The 19907-nt window shown below is 56.1% G+C and overlaps 1 protein-coding gene across 1 annotated transcript; it reads left to right on the top strand.

Annotated features, from left to right (window-relative positions):
* The first annotated feature begins 13 nt into the window (after positions 1-13).
* Positions 14-19430, top strand: PPP5C (protein phosphatase 5 catalytic subunit). The gene is made up of 13 exons (XM_038528513.1): positions 14-220; positions 6175-6416; positions 12270-12417; positions 13119-13240; positions 14063-14128; positions 14446-14544; positions 15354-15459; positions 16203-16345; positions 16494-16581; positions 17398-17438; positions 17529-17707; positions 18632-18713; positions 18908-19430. The coding sequence occupies exons 1-13, from the start codon at positions 100-102 to the stop codon at positions 18968-18970; spliced, it is 1500 nt and encodes a 499-aa protein (XP_038384441.1). The 5' UTR covers positions 14-99; the 3' UTR covers positions 18971-19430.
* Positions 19431-19907: the final 477 nt, after the last annotated feature.

The raw sequence follows: 19907 nt of genomic DNA, 5'->3' as shown, positions 1-19907 counted from the left end.
CACTTGTGCAGCAGCGGCCGCAGCAACTCGGCACTCCTTCGCGACGATTCGGCCGGGTGCCGCTGGCGGCCGTTGCCAGGGTGGGGGTCGCTTTGCGGCATGGCGATGGCGGAGGGCGAGCGGACTGAGTGTGCTGAGCCCCCCCGGGACGAGCCCCCGGCTGATGGCGCTCTGAAGCGGGCAGAGGAGCTCAAGACGCAGGCCAACGACTACTTCAAAGGTGCGCCTGCCCCGGAGGGGGCCAGGGAGGGTGGAGAGCGGCCCGGGGCAAGGGGTGCCCGGCCCGCGCGGAACCATGGCAACGCGGAGCGGCAGCCTGGGCGCGGGGCAGGCACTACCAAGTGACCGGGCTTGGGGAGGCCCAGGATGCCGCTACCAGGGGCCGACAGGGGGGGCTTCTGACAGGAGGGGTGATACCTAGAAGCGGCATTCGGAGCGGGTGCTACTAAATGGGGAGACTGGGGAGGGCGCTACCAAGTGTGCGGCGGGAGGGGGACGGGAGCGAGGGCATTTCCGAACGTGAGGTCCTTGAGAGGTGCTAGTTGTGGTGAGGCCTGAAGAGGGCGCTGCCAAGTAGTGACACAGGGCTGGGGAGTGATGGTGCTACCCAGTGGGGAGATGGGGCGGGGGGGCGGGGGCACTGTCCCAGTAGAGTAGGGGTGGGGAATAGATCATTAGATGGGAGGGCAAGGAGATTGGGGGTTGCACGAGAAAAAGGGATGCGTGGGAGGCCCTGGGAGTAAAGGTGGGGAAATCCCAAGAATAGTATGACATCCGATCTTGAAAAAGAGTAAGATGTGGGGGCACTCATTCATTCAGTAATTCATTATATTTCTAGAGCACCTGCTTTGCGCTAAGGACTGTGCCAGACTCTGGGGATTTAGCAGGGAATGAAGCAGATGTGGCCCTGCCCTTTTATAGCTTGTAATTCAGCAGGAGAATAAGACATTGAGCAAAAACACAAGAAATAATAAAATGCTTAGAAGTTATGAAGAATGCTTTGAACAGACCCCAACAGGGTGTGAAGGAGAGAATGAGGGCTGGAGGCTACTTTATAGAGAGCGTCGTCAGGGAAAGCCTTACTGAGAAGGCATTTGAGAAGAATCGCGAAGGAGTGTTTCAGGTGGATGCAGCCAGATGTGCAAAGGCCCTGAGGTAGGAAATGAAAGACTAGTGTGGTGGAAGCTTTAGCAAGTTAGCAGGGAGATGGATACAAGATAAGTTTAGGACCGGGGCCAGACCAGGTGGGGTTTCATAAGTCATTGCAAAGCTGGTTTGGATTTTACTGGGCTATTCAAGAGGAGACATTGAGTTGACAGATGGGCCAGTCTGGAGCTGCAAGGAGAGGAATTTGGGCCTGATCAGCCTATGCATGGAATAGAACACCTGCAAATGGATGAGGTCATCTAGGGAGAGAAGGGGCTGGAACCTTGAGGAATTCTAATGTTTAGAAAAGAAGAGGAAGAGGCTGAGGAGGAGTGGTCAGTGAAGTGAAAGGGAAGTTGGGAAAGGTGTCAGGAAAGATGAGAGAAGAGAGTGCTTCTAGAAGGAGGGGGGCTGTACCTTGGGTCGGGTGCTACCAGGGTGAGCACTGAGCATTGACCATTGGATTTGGCTTCACGAATGTTGGTGGTAGCCCTAAGAAGGGCAGTTTATAAGAACAGTTTTGGGCAACAATGAAGTTGGTAATTAGCTAGGAGAACACCCAAGGGTGAACAGGAAGTGAAGTAGAGACAGCAAATGTTGACAAAGTGGTTCAAGTATTTTGGTCCTAAAAGGGAGTGGAGAAATGGAGAGAGGGAGGTGCTTGCTTTCTTTCTCTCTCTTAAAGGATGGAAGAGTCCAAGAGTCTGGTCCAGTAGAGAGCTGGAATTGATCCTACAAGAGAGATGGGAGACTTATGGCAGCAAAGCTGGGGAAAAGAAATGGGGTTGGAATCTAGAGCCTTAGCAGCCTTCAGTTGGCCTTCAGTGGAAGCGCAAGGGGATTCAGAGCAGGAACATTTGGTCAGGCTGCAGCCACGAGGAGAGGACCAGTGAGAGATGAGGCGGAGCCTTGGAGGCCAGTTCAGGGAGTGTGGATGTCATCCTGAGGGTGGTGGGGAGGCATGGTAAGATTCCCCAGCTTCCGGGCTGAGATTGGATACAAGGGCAGAGCTGGAGGTAGGAAGGAGACAAGGATGGTGGACAGGTAGATAAGAGGTGTCTCTGGTCAGAAACCAACAAGAAATGTTTCAGAGAGGATATGAGGGCTGGTGAGAGGGAGGAGGGAATGCCAGGCAGAAAGAACAGGATGGCAGAGGCCTATCCTGGCAAAGGTGAGCAGAACCTAGCCTCAAGGAAGTAAGTGGAGCCGGAGTGTAGGAGGCAAGGGAGGATGCTGAGCTTTCTACTGTGGACTCTGGGGAGCCATGGATAGTTCTGAGAAAGGGAAGGACAGGGTTAGGTTTGTGCTTTAGCTGGACCCCTACAGAGGGGCAGGACTGGAGGCTGGGAGAGCAGGGAGGAGGCTGAGGCAGGAACCCGGGCAGGTGGACAGATTGAAGGCCAGACCAGGGCAGGGCGGGGCTGGAGGGATGGAAGTGGATGAATAGATCTGAGATGTTCAGGAGGCTGCCTTGACAGAACATGGCAACTGCCTGGCTTCGGGGGGTTGAGGGGTCGGGAGAGGTGTCGTCGGGAGAGGTGTCCAGGATGAGGCATGGTCTCCAGCTGGGGATTGGCTGTCCCTGAAATGGGGCTGAGGAAGAGCAGCAAGTATGAGGGTTGTTGCTGAGGCGAGGTAAGAATTCTGGGAAACCGTAAGTCATGGGGAGGGGCCCCCTGCCCCCCAGGACCTGGGCGCTCAGAATCCCTGAGGCCGGGCATGCAGCCAGAGGTGCTCACATTGAGCTGGCACAGAGGAGAAAGCTACTGGTCCAGGCCCCTCAACTCTCTGGCAGGCAATGGCAGGCACAGAGCCCCAGCCTCGGGGGCTGTGGGAATAACAATAAAAAGAATAATTACAGCTCTCTTTAATTGAGCCCCTGTGGTGGCCAGGTACACCACTTTGCTTAATCTTCCCCCCGGGCACTGAGAGGTAGGTAGGAGCAGCCCTGTTTGTTTTATAGAGGAAGCTGAGGCTCAGAAGTGAAACCGCTTGCCCAAGGTCAGAGTGTGAGCAGCAGAGCCCGGATATCCCCCTTCCTCACCACGTGCTCCCTTGTTCAGAGTCCTTACCTGCAGCCTGCAGGGGGAAGAGGATATCCCCCTGCCAGCATGGCTGGATCCCCTCTACGAGCTCAGAGCCTGGTCCCTGCTGTTGCTCTGCTCTCCGGGCCTCATCATCCCCCATTCTATAAAATGGGAGGGGTTGGATTTAACCCCCAGAGAAGCCTCTGGGTCTAAGATTTTGTAGACATGGTTAAGAGCTCAGGCTGCCTGGATTCAAATCTTGTTTATTTCCCTTATGTGCTGTGTCACCCCCCGGGCAAATGACTTAACCTCTCTGTGACTTCCTGTCCTCATCTCTAAAATGAGGACTGTCTTGAGGATTAGATGCACCGCATCTAAAGCAGATAGAACAGGGCCAGGATTTGGTGTCGTTGGGTAGATGCGGGAAGTACAGTCCCCTCCCATTTCCTCTGCTCGATTCTCCTCTCCCTTTCAGTTAGTCATATATTCACTTCTTTTGGAAGTATCTGCTGATGGCTTTCTCTGCCGTAGCCACATTTCATATGAGAGTTTATGTAGCCCTCACAGCTGGGTGAGGCAGAGAATGGCTGATCGTCATTCCTGCTTTTTCAGATGAGCCAGTGAAGATGCAGGGAGGGAAGGCTGTTTGCCTGAGGCTTCGTGGTCAGCATCCGCAGAGCCAGGTGTCAGGCTCCAAGACACCAGGCTCCCCATGCCAGGCCAAATGGCCACGAGAGTAACACCTCAGCCATCAAGAGAGCTGGCCAGCAGGCCTCTGGAACTCAGCCAGGTGGCTGGAAGTAGTCCTCGAAGGCGCTGGCATTCCAGGGAGGGTCCGGCAGACTTAGGCTGTCTGGTTCTGCCCTTGCTTGTTTCTGGGAAGTCTGTGGGGCCTGCCTTCCGGGACTCCTAGTCCTGAAGAGACACACCCATCACCTAAAGGTGACAAACGCAGAAATGAGCGGGGCTGGGATAAGTGAGCCCAGAGGCCAGGGCAGCCCAAAGGAGTGCCCGACCCAGCCTTGGAGTCAAGGAGGGCATTCCGGAAGAGGGGACATCTGAACCCTCTTTGAAAGATAGTGGGTATTAGCCTACAGGAGGTATTATTTTGTTCCTGGCCGTCTCCCCGGGACCTGACTTCTCCTTTTCCTAGTGTCAATCTTTTCCTTCCTTCCTTCCTTCCTTCCTTCCTTCCTTCCTTCCTTCCTTCCTTCCTTCCTTCCTTCCTTCCTTCCTTGAAGAATTATTCATGGAGCTTGGAACTCTCTTCCATTTTCTTCACCTGACTCACTCTTTTCTCACTCTCCAGGTCTCCTGCTCTGGCATCTTCTTGGTCTGCCCCCGTGCTAAACGCTCATCAGTAGTGTGTGTGTGTGTGTGTGTGTGTGTGTGTGTGTGTGTGTGTGTTTGTCGCCCACTGGACTGTGAGCCCCAGCAGGGCAGGCCAGAGCAGAGGGGATGCTGTGTCCTCAGGGCAGGGCCCTGGCCCCCATAGAGCTTAGGTTCAAATTGGGGAAATAGATTATAAGCAAACAAAACAAAGGAAAGTTATGGTTTATCTGATGGCGCTGGACAAAAATGAGGTGGGAGTTAGGGCAAGCATTCCCATTTTAGGCCAAGTGCTGGGAGAAGGACTCTCAGACTCAAGTCCAGAGCGGGTAACATAAGTTGCCCAAAGACACCCGGCAAATAAGAGGTGAAGCCACGAATTGGGCTCAGACCACCCGCCCCTTGTGCTGGATTCCCTCTCAGGGGCTACCTGGCATGGAGAGTGAGAATGGGAATGTTTGGTCTTGGCTTGGCCCACAGTTCCTGTGTACCATTTGCCTTGTGACCTCAAGTATGAGTTTCCCTCACTGAGCCTCAGTACACTCATCTGGAAAATGGGGCTAGTTCAGTTATCCTCAGAGGTGTGGTGAGGGTTCAGGGAAGGGACTCATGTACCAAGAGCCCTGCGTAGCACTTGGCACATCATGGTCCCCCAAATCAGGCAAGCCCCTGAGCCATAGCCTCCTCTCTATCAAATGGGCACATGGGAAGGGTCCAAGCTTGGCTCTGCAGACACAGCCTGGGTGTCTGACCTTGCACAAGACCTCCGTGGCTCATCTGTAAAGTGAGCACCAGACAGTGCCTCTGCCATGGAGATGTGACGGTTCCCCGAGTCAAGATGTAAAGTGCAAGGCACAGTCATAGCTCATTTCCAATAAAATGAACCTTTTCCCATTGGCCAGATGACACATCCTGCTGCTCTACACTTACACCTCAGGGTCCACCCCCTGCTGTGGCAGTGGCCTTCGGGATGTGTCTTGTCCTTGCCCTCACCCTTCCATCCTCCCACTCACTCTGCAGCCCCATCAGCCTCTCACTCACTAATCCTAAAATACAAGGCTTATGCTGGCAGCACACTCCCTCCGTCCTTGCCCGGGGCCTTTGCTGGACCCCCTGTTCCTTCTCTTGGGAATGCTTTTCCTCTTGTCCAGTTTGTTACTTCTTTTGGGTCTCTGCTAGTATTTCCCCTTCTCGAGGCCTGAGTAGGTCCCTTTTCCTTTCCTACTTGTTCTACTAGGCCCCTTCTTTGGGCTTGTTTACTTGTTTTGTGGGGCTGGACATCCAGGGGGCTCAGGGCGGACTCAGATTTGCTGATTCACAACATCTCTGCTCTGGCATTCTAATATATACCCTCTCCAGGCCATAGGACTGGAGTAAGACCCTCCTGAAGTCCGGGAAGAAGTATCCAGGTTGGGGCCATAAGGGGTGATGGCATGGCTGGATGATTATGTGGAAGTGACTTTGAGTCCTGGGGATTTTAACTGAGGAAACAAAGCATGGGACAGTTGGGACAGGGAGAGGAGGTAGGCTGAAAAGACATTGCTGAGCCCAGCCGTGGACTTCAGTTTCCCTATCCATGAATGGGGAGACTGGGCCATTACCCAGCCTAGGGCCTATTCTTACTGGGTGGCAGCCACCGTGCCTCATGCCGCCGCCTTCTCCATCTCCACAGCCAAGGACTACGAGAACGCGATCAAGTTCTACAGCCAGGCCATTGAGCTGAACCCTAGCAATGCCATCTACTATGGCAACCGCAGCCTGGCCTACCTGCGCACTGAGTGCTATGGCTACGCACTGGCTGATGCCACGCGGGCCATCGAGATCGACAAGAAGTACATTAAAGGCTACTACCGCCGGGCCGCCAGCAACATGGCACTGGGCAAGTTCCGGGCCGCCCTGCGTGACTATGAGACGGTGAGCCGGGCGTTGGAGGGTGGGCCTGGGGAGTAGGCCAGCTGGGGAAGGTTGGCCTCAGGGTGCGTGGCTGGCTTGGGAGGGTATGGGTGGCCATTCATGCATTCAACCACCCCTCACCCATCCAACAGATAAATGCCTGTGAGGCCCCTTGGCCCGGAGCCCTCTTCAGGGGTTCACATCCCAGCTCTACCATAACTTGCTTAGTACCTGGCCTCTCTGTGCCACCTGTTCCACATCATGAAATTGGGAGAACACTGAGACCTACCTCTGAGGGTTGTGGTGAGGAATAAATGAGTCTCTGGAGGGACGGTGATTAACTCCATTGTGCAGATGGGGAGGCTGAGGCCCAGGGAGTTAAGTCACCTCTCTGTCAGCATGCAGCTGGCAAGTGGCAGAACTGGAATTCGAACCCCTGGCACCCATGTCTCCTGTGTCAGCCCCCTGGGAGGAGGGGTTTTGCTTGTTCTGTTCATTGGGTCATTGCTTGGCACCAGCAGAGGCTCAATCAGAATGTGTTGCATTATAATTCTGACCCCCCCCCATTCACCCCCATATTCCCTCCTTTTGTTTCATTCACCATACTTCAATGAGCAACTTCTGTTGTGTGGGGAGGGGCGCCTGGGTGAGGTGAGAGCCACAGGCTGCTGTTGGAGGGAGCGGGGCTGGCTGCTGGCCTGGGGTGGAGGGTGGATTTCAGGCCAGGTGAAGTCTTGAGCCAAATCGTGGGTCAGGAGACACCTGTGTCAGGGTGGGGGCAGGGGCATGGAACAGAAGGTAATTTAGAGACTGGGGGGCAAAATGGAGGAGGAAGCACGGTGACACCTGGGAGGATGGAGGAAGGAACTGCAGAGCTTCAGGTCCCAGGGCGTTCCCTAGTGTAACTTCCCCCTTGTTCTTATCTAGAGAATGGTGGCAAGAAGAGTAGCCACCTCCTGGGTGGCTGTGGGACTCTGGTGAAGTGCCGTGAGTGGAGGTCATTGGGGCACAGGGTCCATTAATGAGTAACCCAGGAGAGCACTTGGGGTTGGTCGGGAGCAGGGTTTTCCTGCTGGGCTCCCAGTGCAGGGGGAGACCTGGGGAGACGGGGCAGGGCAGAGGACCAGAGGGCCTGAGCACAGGTCTATGGCAGGGCCTTCACCGTGCCTGGAATTGTAGGAAAAAGTCTTTCCTGGGGTGAAGACTCCTTCTTCACAGGCAGGGGCCTAACCCCACATACTCCATGAAGCTGAGATGGTCAGTTCCAGCCATCTTGTGGACATAATCACATCTGAACTTCTTCCTTGGTCTTTTGGATGTCATGGAAGGCTGGTGGTAGGGGATCCATAGCCTTTGGGAACCACCCTCAGGAGGGGCCACACTCAGCACTTAAATTGTCACAGCCTTAAAAAAAAAATTTTTTGTCACAGCCTATTTTCCCATGGAGTCTTCGGCCAGGAGCCGTGGGGAGTCCCCACATGAGCCTGAGATCCTCGCCCATGTGGTTCCTCCCCCAGCCTGCGGGGTGATCTGCTTCTCTGCTGTGACACATTTCATCAGGCTCTGTGAACTCCCAGCAGGCAGCAGGGCTGCCCATCCACGCGCTCTACCTTCTGCCCTGGTGCCTTGCAGATATGCTAGAGCTTCAGGCCCCCTCTTGGATCACAGCTTCCATGGAGGCGGAGCCAAGACGTGACCTTGGATGAACACAGGCCTGAGGCTTTGCCTCTCAACAGCCCTGGCCTTAAGTCTAAAGGCCTTTGCTTTCTTGGCCTCTGTGTCCTCATCTACATGCTCACCGTGGGCCTCGTGAGCTCTTAGCACGCAAGGATTCAGTCCATCGTATAGGCAGGAAACTGAGGTCTGGAGGGGGAAACCCCTCCTCCAAGGTCTCCTGGCAGAGCTAAGACTAGGTAGGACCTGGAGTCCCATCTTGTGACTTAGTGGTTTGAGACCAGCACATCTGTCTTCCTCAACTAGAATAGAAAAAAAAAGTAGTTCGTTTAGATGAATTGTGTATGTATTTGTGAAAAAAAAATTCTCATTTATGTGGATATGGATGTGATATAAAATGTGTATTTCCTTACGGTGAGTCATAATCAAAAGCCTCAAGGTCACTAATGTAGGAGTTGGCAGTTGGCACTGGCAGCATGGTCAGGACACCCAGCCATTGGTTGGGTAGCTCTGAGTGCTTTGGCTCTCTGCCCTCAGTGTCCTCCTCTGTAAAAGGGGAAGAACACTAGGGCCTTCCTTAGAGCGTTCTTGCAAGGAATAAATGAGATAAGTAAATTGAGAGTGGGGCCTGCCCCTCCTTGGCACTTGCTGCCATTTCTCCAGGAGGGTGTTGGGGGGGATGGAGGGGGAGAGCCTGTGGCCCACAGGAGGGGCTGGGTGCAGATGCCAGTGTGCCCCTCCAGGTGACTGGAGGTTCTGCAACCACAGCCCGGAACACTTGTAATTATTAGGTGCTGATTGGACTTGTTGGGGGCGTGAGGTCATGCATGGCATTTCCCGGTTATTACACAGGTGGCCCTCCAGTGTCATGGAGGGATCGCAAACCTGGGTTCCTGTTTGATCAGTTTGAGCATGTGGCTCTTGCCTGTGAGCATTCCCAACTGAAGGTGGCAGTTGTCAAAAACAGCTCTTGAGAGCATCATAGCTTCACATGCAATTGTAAGAAGTGAACAAGTGAGACCTAGCTCCCTGGTTACCCCAGTGACACATCTGCGTTAACTATGCAGACACCATAGTCAGGATCCAGACCGGGATACAACTCGCATACTACTTTCTAAAGAAGAGTCCAGTGTTGAGTTCTCTCTCACAGGCCCCTCCAGTCTGGAGCAAATGACCTTCCCCAGGAACAGCGGGGCTTGGCAGGGCCACCTCTCCTTTGCCGGCCCGTAGTGAGTCCTAGCAGCAGCGCCAGCCACCAGGCCTGGAATGAGCACTCGCTGGCTGCCAGTGCCTGTGACAGCCCTCCACTGGCACCCTGCCCTCCTGGAAGCTGAGGGGAGCTCAGGATAGAGGTGGCATGGTCCTGCAACTCCCCAGAGGGTATACGAGGTGCTGTGGGGACAGGTGGCAGCAGGCCAGGAGGGAACGTGTCCTAGCTTGCATGGTGGAAGACTGGACCCTAGGCGGGAAGAAAACGGAATCCTGGCTCCTTAGGCCTCATGTCTCTGGGCCTCAGTTTCCACATCCATTAAGTGGGGATTGTGGTAACACCTAGTAGAACCACTTTGAGGATAAAATGAGCAAGTTCAGTGCATACAATGATGTCAGGCACGTAATAAGTGCTCCAAAAATTACTTGTGTATTGTTACTGCTCCTTCTCCCTTTTCCCTGCCTTGTTAGTATTTATCCCTGTCCTCCACCCACCCTAGGAACTCTCTGAGAACAGGGGACTGGCCAGAGGAAGTGCTTAGTGGTTCATCCATCCCCTGGGAGGCATTCACTCCCTCTTGGGGCACAGCCACAGCCTCACCTTCATGGGGCCACCTTCCAGTGGAGACACCCATCTCCAGCCGTGCTTAGGACTGGGGCAGGTGAGCCCCAGGGTCTCGACCCAGCCAGGGGGGTAAGGGTGCTCCTGGAGGAGGGGCGGCAGTGCTGACAGCTGGAGGAGGAGGAGGAGCTAGGAAGGAGTTGGAGGTGCAAGTGAGGTGTTCTGGGCTGGGGGCAGCCTGCACCAGGTGACAGGGAGCTGGCGCGTTGGACTTGTGGGTTTGGTCTGGCTAGGTTGTGCTGGGCAAACAGAGAGCAGAGAGGTGGGCAGGCCTGTGTGGGCCAGGCCAAGTGGCGGTTTGGACTTGATCCCAGGGTGTGGACTCATACCCTCCCCAGTGGGAAGGACTCCAGGTGGTGTCTGGTGCCGCCTACCTCCCGAGCCTCACACCATGCCCACACCTCAGGTGGAGCTGCCTGGCAGGCTGCCCTAGCCGAAGCCTGCCCAGACAGGGAGGAAGCCACCGCGTGCCATGACCCAGCTTCCTGCCATCCACTGCGTCTGTGCACCCATTCCCAGAGTGAATGAGCCACAGTGACCCACGGTTTTTTTGTTTTTTTGGGGGTTTTTTTGTGGCTTTTATTCTTTTTTTTTTTTTAAGATTTTATTTTTATTTATTTATTCATAGAGACACAGAGAGAGAGGGGCAGAGAAACAGGCAGAGGGAGAAGCAGGCTCCATGCAGGGAGCCCGATGTGGGACTCGATCCAGGGTCCCCAGGATCACACCCCAGGCTGCAGGTGGCGCTAAACCGCTGCGCCACCGGGGCTGCCCCCACGGGGGTTGGCAAGTACCTCTGCACAGGCTTCTGACTCCCTCTGCCAGCCTTTCCCTGGGGGCGGTGGCATCCCGCACTTGAGGACTGGCACTGGCACCTCTCTCTGGGCCCCTGGCACAGGAGCTGCAGGACCTACTCGTTGGTCGACCCGCAGGGTGGGCGAGTTGGGCAGGGTCTGAGCATAGCAGTTATAGTTACAGATAATGATACTGAGGCCTGGGGGCATGACATTCCTTGCCAAGATGACACGGTAAGGAAGTGGCAGAGCGGGATCCCTGGGTGGCGCAGCGGTTTAGCACCTGCCTTTGGCCCAGGGCGCGATCCTGGAGACCCGGGATCAAATCCCACGTCGGGCTCCCGGTGCATGGAGCCTGCTTCTTCTCCCTCTGCCTATGTCTCTGCCTCTCTCTCTCTCTCTCTCTCTCTCTCTCTCTGATGACTATCATAAATAAATAAAAAAAAAAAAAAAAAAAAAAAGGAAGTGACAGGGCCGGGGCATGTGGCCTTGTGTGCTTCCAAACTGCGAGGATCAGAGTTTGTGGGAAGTGGGATAGAAGGTGGTGGAGTGGTGGAGGGTGGGGAGGGATCAGGTGCCTTTATTGCACACTTACTGGACCCCACAGTCACGTGCCTGGGGCTTTTTTTGTGTGTGTGATCCCATTTCCAGCATGGCGGCCCGTGAGAGGAGCCACGAAGGGCAGCCTCCACTTGTGTGGACTTTACTCTTGCTGGCACCACCGTGCACACTTTGTGCATGTTCACTCCTGTGAGCTGCTGCCTCTTGGGCGGATACTGCTACAGCTTCCCTCTTGCAGAGAGGCTGGTCCTGGGTTACTCAGCTGAGGACTGGTGGGGCTGAGATTTGAACCCAGGCAGCCCACAGCTTTTACTGCCCTGCAGAGGAGGACACCAAGGGGACAGCAGTAGGTGCTGGCTGCGACGTGCCAGGCCCTCTGTTTGTTACCTGTTCTTCCCTACGGCCCTGTCAGGTGGAGCTAGTCGTGTCCCGTGTTGTCACACACACACCCCACACCCACACCCCGCCTTTATAGGTGATAAAAACGGTCCCAGTCAGCCAGCAAATCATTGGTTCTGTTGCATCTGGGGCTGTTCGTGATTGTAGACCCAGCCCATCCTTTCCTTCTAATCCTATCCCCCTTGGTGTTGACTCTCATGTCAGTAGAGTGAGCCTCAGCCTGCTGTGGTTCCCACAAGCAGCCAAATGCTGAGCGCGTACTCCTCAGCCAGGACGCTTATTTTAATGACAGAGCTGATTTTTGTAAGAAATCCCCGCTTGCATGGGTTCACAGTGTTTACCAAACCCCAGGACAGCCCTCTTTGTGCGGGCAGCTCTCCTTGCCCTGTTTTGGGGCACACAGCCTGGAAGTGAGAGAGTGGAGGGGTGTGCCAGTGGTGCGTGGAGGCCGGTGGTCTGGCTTCCGTGTCTGGGGAGCCCAGCGCCAGGCAGGCTGAGCACAGCCTCAGTGTCCCCACTACCTGTCTGCTTCTCTGCCCTAGGCCAGCTGTGCCTGGGCCTTGATGCCTCTTTTCTTCTTTCCCTCGCTCCCTCCCTTTCTGCCTGCCTGCCCAGGTGGTGAAGGTAAAGCCCCACGACAAGGATGCCAAAATGAAGTACCAGGAGTGCAACAAAATCGTGAAGCAGAAAGCCTTCGAGCGGGCCATTGCAGGCGATGAGCACAAGCGCTCCGTTGTGGACTCGCTGGACATTGAGAGCATGAGTGAGTCAGGCCTAGGTGCCCTGCCACACCCAGCCCTGAACACACCACATCCTTGCCTGGGCCTTCTCCACTCCCCACGTGCCTATACTCCTGTCCCCAGCCCAATGTCTGTTGCTCCTCTGTCTACGCTCCTGGGAGCTCCACAGTTCCACGCCGCCGAGGTTTGCCAGGGTTTGCGTTCCCTGGTTCAGGCGAGGTAGGCGAGCCCCTCCTGCCCCGTGCCAGGGCCCAGCTTCCTACCAGCATCTGTACAGCCCACCCCACCCTCATGGGCCTCCCAGTGGGATTTGTCTCAGTCCTCCGGGTGCTCATACAATTCAGTCACTCGTTCTACAGATAACTACTAGGTGCCAAACCCTGTTCTAGGCGGGATACAGCTGCGATTAAAATAGTCTCTGCCCTCATCAAGCTGATGGCCTGGTGGGGAGAGAGATGATTAACAAGTAAACAAATGAATTAACTGTGTTAAGTGCTATAAAACCAAGTAGGCAGCAGGGGGGAGGGGTGCTGGAAGAGGGAGCTCACTATACAGAGAGGTTAGCAGAGCTGGCCTGAGCAGAAGGGAGTGGGCAGGGGAGGGACCTTCTCCCTCCCTCGGCCTCTCGCCCATGCCCAGGAGCCAGCCTCCCCTCCCTGCCCCCACCACCACCTTGAGGGCTGCGGCCACTGACTCTCGCCCCTGCTTTCCATTCGCACACCAGCCATTGAGGATGAGTACAGTGGGCCCAAGCTCGAGGATGGCAAAGTGACAATCACCTTCATGAAGGAGCTCATGCAGTGGTACAAGGACCAGAAGAAACTGCACCGGAAATGCGCCTACCAGGTAAGGCCTGTGTCAGGCGCTGCTCACACCTGTCACCCCACAATAGCATCGCAGCGCTGGCAGTGCCCAGCCTCAGCCACGGAGGGCAGGTTGAGAAGAAGGGTGGCCACGGCAGCCGGCACCACCGAGTGGGGAGTGTGCTGAGCAGTGCAGAGGAAGGCTTTATTTCTGATGCTGCATTTTCGTTTCTGGCATTTCCATCTAGTTATTTTTATTAATAGTTTTCATCTCCCTGCCCCATATGTTCATGCACGTTGTCTTTTCCACTAGATCTTTTACACATTTATCATAGTTATTTTAAAGTCTCTGGTAATTCCACCATCTGGGTCATCTCTGGGTCTGCTTCTGTTGTCTGTTCTTCATGCGTCTCATCCTTTTTTAAATCGTATGCCAGACATTTTGTGTAAAAGAACGGTAGAGACTGAGCTGAGTAAGAATTCTCCGCCGAAGATGGCGGCCCCATCTTGTGTCAGGCCACTGGTGTGAGGGGCTGAATCCCGGCAATCTGCAGTTGGCGCAGCTCTTGGTGGTCACCGCTGACTCGTGGTGTTTTCACACTGGAATCAGGACTCTCCTTCAGCCCTGGTAGCATCCTGGGAATGTCTTTAAGTTGTGAGGTCTCCAGCTTCCAGAACTGTGGGAGCACTCGGATTTTCAGCCCCATAGCCAGATTTTTGGGGGAGTTCTGTGCTCTCCAGTTTGCCCCCACTTTTCCCTGCCCTGCATTCAGTGGTGCCTCCTGGTCAGCCCAGGCTCTCCGGGACCCGGAGTGGGCAGCAGGCAGTCCCACCGGCTGCGCTCACAGCCTGCCCTCCCTTCCAGATCCTGGTACAGGTCAAAGAGGCCCTCTCCAAGCTGAGCACGCTCGTAGAGACCACACTCAAAGAGGTGCGCACTGTTGGGTGGTGTGTGGACTGGCCAGGGGTGGGGGGCTCCCTGGCTGGGGAGGGGCTGTGGAGCTCAGAAACTCACAGACCCAACTGGCTTGGTCTGCCTTTCCTCTCCCCCCACCTCCTGCCTCTCCCCTGAATGTCCCTCTCCCCTCCTGGTCTTTGTCCCACCCTCTCCATTTCTGTGTCCCCTGCTTGTGTCTTTTGCATGCCTCTTCTCGGTCTCCCGTGACCTCTTGCCTCTCCCCTCACCTCTGCCCCCTCCCCACGTCTCTCTCTGGGCCCCTCCCTCTCCGGTGGCCTCTTTTCTTCCAGACAGAGAAGATTACGGTGTGCGGGGACACTCATGGCCAGTTCTATGACCTCCTCAACATATTTGAGCTCAATGGTTTACCCTCGGAGACCAACCCCTATGTATCCTTCCTCAGAAAAGCACACCCTCCCCTTCCTCCACCTGGATTTGAGAAAGGCGCTCCTGCCACAGAGCAAGGCGTGGACCTGCAAAGGGAGAAGCCTGACCAGTTGCTCAGGCACAAGGATGTGGTGGGAGTGGCCGGCCAGCACCAGATAGGCCAGGGCTCGTTCCCTGCATGCTGTGTGACCTGGGCAGGTGGCTCAGTCTCTCTGGGCCCCAGCCTCTCTTCATCTCCAGATGAGGCTGCCACAAGATCATATGTGTAACAACACCAGGCACCGCCACTTCCCAGCTGTGTGACCGTTAGCAATACCTCCTCTCAGTGCCTCAGATTCCTCGTTTGAAAAACGGGGATCGTAGAGTCTGCCTCATTGTTGAGAGGGTTGCAAAGAGCTGAGGCTCTGAGCCTCACAGAGCTGTATAAGTGTTTGCTGAGGTTATGACAATTGCTTGATTAATGGCCACCGTGTGGGGCCACCAGGCCTGCACAGTATGCGGTGGGAGGGTCTGTGTTCCATTTCCCCTATGGTTTTGGGCTTGTATTTGGTTAAGGAGGGGGAGCAAAGTGAGCTGACCACCTCATGTCCCCCTCTACCATCTGTTTCCCTGAGAAACAAGTGAGGTGGGGGATCTCAGGACTGTCCTGCTGAGGCTCGGATAGGCCCAGCTGCCGGGCCAGAGAGAACACCCCAGATCCTCCAGGCTTGCTGACATCCCCACTCCTAGGAAAGAACCGGGAGCCATGGGACCTGGAAAGGCAGGGGAAGAAGGCAGTGCATGCCCCACCTCGTTTTCCTTAGCAGAGCAGATATTTAATGGCGACTTTGTGGACCGCGGCTCCTTTTCCGTAGAAGTGATCCTCACCCTGTTTGGCTTTAAGCTCCTGTACCCAGATCACTTTCACCTACTTCGAGGTAAGCTGGGCAGCAGCAGGGTTTGGGGTCAGTGTGGCCTTGTGTAGGATGAGCTCGCCAGGGAACAAGGAGCCCCGGGGGAGGGGGGGGTCCTGTCCATTGAGAGATGGAGGGGGTAAGGGTGGGCCGGGCTTGGGGCTCCCAGGGGCCTGAGCACTAGTGGTGGCCAGGTTCATGGCCAGGTTCGGGGGGCTCACACAACAGCACTTGGTACACGGTAAGTGCTCAGTAACCACCTGCTGTGGGCTTCTCTGTAGGAGGTGGTGAAGAGGTGGGTCTAGCAGAAGACTTGACTAATCCAGACTCAGCAGACATGGGGGCCTGGGCAGCTTCTCTGTCTCCCCTGAGCCCCAGGAACCCGGGAGGGGAGAATGAGGTTGTGTGTGGGAAGTTGGAAGCACAGCACGAGGCCAGCCCATAATAGGTGTTCTGTAGCAGGCCCCTCCTTGGTCCTTCTGGCTTACAAGGCACAAGGCTTCTCCAAAATGAAGCCCAAGGCTGAACCAGGCCTGCACCTCATGGCCACACACCTGATGTGTGCTTTTCAGACTGTTTCTCCCTCCAGAAAAGGGACCGAGAACAGTGTCTGCACCTTGTCAGGTTTCTGTGAAGGGCCAAAAAGCAGAGGTGTGAATGTTGTGGGCTTGGGGCTGCCAGGCAGTCACCCTAAGTCCCAGGACGTGGGCCCCAGGGGCGCCCAGGCAGGGGATGCTGAAGCTTCTCTTCATTGTGCTGCTGGCCAGGCAACCACGAGACGGACAACATGAACCAGATCTATGGCTTCGAGGGAGAGGTGAAGGCCAAATACACAGCCCAGATGTATGAACTCTTCAGCGAAGTGTTCGAGTGGCTCCCACTGGCCCAGTGTATCAACGGCAAAGTACTGGTGAGGGTGGCAGATAGGACCCCTCAGGCTCCTCCCACCCCCGCACCCATGGGGGCCACACGCAGGCAGATATGCTGGTGAAGCAAGTTGGAGGGGTAGGGTGTGGCTGGCGCCTCCACTCACACAGCCGTGTCACTCCCACATCCAGATCATGCATGGGGGCTTATTCAGTGAGGACGGCGTCACCCTGGACGATATCAGGAAGATCGAGCGGAACCGGCAGCCCCCAGATTCAGGTGACCAGGGTGGGCTGAGTGGCAGCCCCTTCCTTTCCAGGGCTGCAGCATCTCCAGCAGAAACGGGTGGCCCTGCCCCGGGTGGGCTTCACACCCTCGGCAAGGACAGCAAGGCTGAGCCTCTGTGTCCTCTGATTGCCGCACCTCCTTCATGGGGCTGGGCTGGTGAGGGAGCATTTGTGTTCACGGGGAGCACACATCGGTCACTCATTTGTGAGTTCAGCTGCCGAGCCCAGAGAGTGACAGACAAATCAGGGCTCCTGTTCCAGCAGTGAGGACCGACGGAGCGTTCTCATGCACATGCACACAACTGTGGGAAGTGCTGCCCGGGCCTGAAGAGGTTAGGATGGCCTCTCTAGGGATGCCACATTAGAACTCATGGGGAAGGACACACCTGCCACATAGAAGATGTCTGGGGCAAGCACAGGGGGCCCCACATCAGGGGTGAGTTTGCAGGTGGGAGGAACAGCTGGCAGGCCAGTGGTTTAGGGGTAAGCCAGGATGTACGTTAAAGGGATTGATGAGGCCAGACCCCGCAGAGCCTCACAGGCCTGAGTGGTGAGCTTGGGCTTTGTTCCTAGGGCAGTGGGGGCCACAGCAGGCTTTGAACAGCAGGGGTGTGTGATCTGAGCTATACTGTTTAAAGTTCCTCCCATTGTGGGGCCATAATACATTGAATGGGTCTGGAGGAAGGGGAGGTCACGAGGCTCAGAACCCTATTTCACATGCCCCTGCTCAGGGATGCCCTGCCCAGCCCCCACCCCACCTGTGCTGTGGGGTGGGCCAGTCCCTGACGTCCCCTCTCCTCCCCCCCAGGTCCCATGTGCGACCTGCTCTGGTCAGACCCACAGCCGCAGGTCAGTGTGCGCAGGGCTGCGGCCGGCAGGTGTGGGCTGCGGGCAGAGAAGGGTGGGGCGGTCAGCACCCTGAGCACCCTGTCTCCCCAGAACGGACGCTCGGTCAGCAAGCGGGGTGTGAGCTGCCAGTTTGGCCCTGATGTCACCAAGGCTTTCCTGGAAGAGAACCACCTGGACTACATCATCCGCAGCCACGAAGTCAAGGCCGAGGGCTACGAGGTGGCGCACGGTGGCCGCTGTGTCACAGTCTTCTCCGCACCCAACTACTGGTGGGTCCCACCTCCTCCGCTGATCTGGGCTTCTTTTTCTCTCCCACTGATTTTTTTTTTCTTTTAATTTTACAATAACGTTTCTAAGAGAGGTAAGAGTAGGTCAAATGGTATCAGGAACACCTGCGTGGCAGTCACTCAGATTCAGTAGTTACCAACTCCTGGGCTCTTTTAAAGCAAACCCCAGGCATCACCTCTTTTATGCACCGACACCCCCGTATGTTTCTGAAAGAAAGGACTTTCCTTTTCTCTATGCAAGCAGGGTACCACTGTCCTACTGTCAGGTGTCAGGAGAGGTAACCTGAACGCAGAGCTCTGTTTCCTCATGTCTCACATAAATGTCTCTTTGCAGTTTGAGTTCTTCCTAGTAGGACCCGAGTAAGGGCCCCATTCTCAGTGTCCTGGTCTCCCAGTTCCCTGTCCCTCCTTCCCTGCCACTTGCTGGGTTTTGGTGGAAGAAACCAGGCCCCCTGACCTGCAGGGTTGCCTGTGCTCTGGACCAGGCCACCCATACCCTGGGTGCCAGTCACACGTTCCTCTATCTCCTATGTCTCCGGGTGGTCAGAGTTCAGGGTTTGGCAAGAGCCCTGCCTCCATGGGGCTGCTTGTGCTCCCTGTCAGCTCAGGAAGGCCCTCTACTGCTCCCCCATCCCACCTTCCTCCTCCCTCCCCTCATCCTCCTTTCCCCAGGATCCCTGTGTTTCTGGGTTGGCCTCTTTCTCACTTACGTGTCTCTGTCCACCTGTGTCTGTGTTTCTCACCCTCTCCTGGCTCTCAACATCTATGTACCTGTTTCTGTCAGTCTCCGATGGACTCTGACCGTCTGTCTCTCCCTCCTTTCTCGGACTTTCTGCCATCCAGCCTCCTTGGGTCTCTTCTTCCCCCATCCCATCCCTGACTGGCCACTCTGCCCTGTCCCCACAGTGACCAGATGGGGAATAAAGCCTCCTACATCCACCTCCGGGGCTCCGATCTGCGACCCCAGTTCCACCAGTTCACAGCAGTGGTGAGTCACCAGCTGGGTCCCCTGCTCTCCCTGGCCTGGACGTAGGGAGGACCAGGCTGAGAGGCCTAGTCAGGGTCAGGGCCCAGTGCCCAACAGCTCTTGCGGGGAGGGCGGTTCTCTGCATCTAGTGCTCAGACTCCCCCTGAAGCCACCCCATTTCTGTCTCCCTTGTCCTCTGTGCTCTTGCTCCCCAGCCTCATCCCGACGTCAAGCCCATGGCCTACGCCAGCACGCTGCTGCAGTTAGGGATGATGTGAGGCCCGAATGTCCCAGGGCCTGCACCCCATGTGACCCCAGGCCCAGCCCAGGGCAACGCTGGACCCCTTTTACTTTGTAAAGTTTGTATTTATTCCCCTATAGGTTTGCAGAGGGGGTGGGGAGCCGACCAGAGGGTCCGCTCCCCGGAGAAAGAGAAAGGAGGTGGAGAGGCTGGGGTTGGGGCACATCCGGGCATTGCAGAGGGAGGGAGGCCACTGCATGTGGGGTGGGCGGGGCCCAGAGGTTTCCCCGCCTCCCTTGTTTGCATGGCCCCTCCCCCTGAAGCAATAGGGCCCCGCCATAGGAAGACCCCCCCAGAAGGAGGGTCATCAGGGAGGCCTCGCCTGCATCCCCCCCTCCTGGCGGCCCCGAGATGGGGCGAGGCTGGGGCTCACCCCCTTCCCCAGCTATTTTATGTCTGTAATTAAATGTTAAAATAAAGTCATTATTGTAAGTCAACTGGTCTCGGTGGAGCTGCTGGGATTGGGATGAGCACAGCATCCGGAGGGGTCGGGGGGGCCATAAAGCTTGGGGTACCTTGGGACTGGACCAGCCAGGCCGCCCAATGTCTGCCCTTCCCCCGGGCTCTGGAGGGAGGACCCCCCATCCCCACCCCAGCAGTGGCCCAGGGTGCACACCGGGAAGCAAGGCGCAGGCTGGGCCGGGGTGGCCAGGCCAGAACAGAAGCTGGAAAGCCTCGTCCTCCCCTCTAACGATCTGGTCAGCAGGTCCTCACTGAGGCTACCGCCTGCCCTCAGCCACTCAGTGTCCGCCAGGGCAGACCCCACTCTGGCTCTTGCAGCACCCAGTGAAGCAGACATTTCCCCCCGCCAAGGAAGACCAGAGGTATTTTCTACTGTTGTTCTTTCATTCTCCATCAGAGATGAGTATTGAATCCCGTCCAGGCTACTATGCCTGGCTCTGGCCCTCTGGAGA

This window comes from Canis lupus, chromosome 1 (assembly GCF_011100685.1).
Source record: "Canis lupus familiaris isolate Mischka breed German Shepherd chromosome 1, alternate assembly UU_Cfam_GSD_1.0, whole genome shotgun sequence".
Lineage (NCBI taxonomy): Eukaryota > Metazoa > Chordata > Mammalia > Carnivora > Canidae > Canis > Canis lupus.
Note: the sequence above shows the minus strand (reverse complement) of the source record. Positions and strands in the feature narration are given on the sequence as shown.

Bases quoted from the DNA above. Each gene is read 5' to 3' on its own strand.
- PPP5C (XM_038528513.1), top strand. From the start codon at position 100: ATGGCGATGGCGGAGGGCGAGCGGACTGAGTGTGCTGAGCCCCCCCGG. The intron at 16,582-17,397 runs GTGACCAGGGTG...CCTCCCCCCCAG, and splicing joins CCGGCAGCCCCCAGATTCAG to GTCCCATGTGCGACCTGCTC. The intron at 17,708-18,631 runs GTGGGTCCCACC...CTGTCCCCACAG, and splicing joins TTCTCCGCACCCAACTACTG to TGACCAGATGGGGAATAAAG.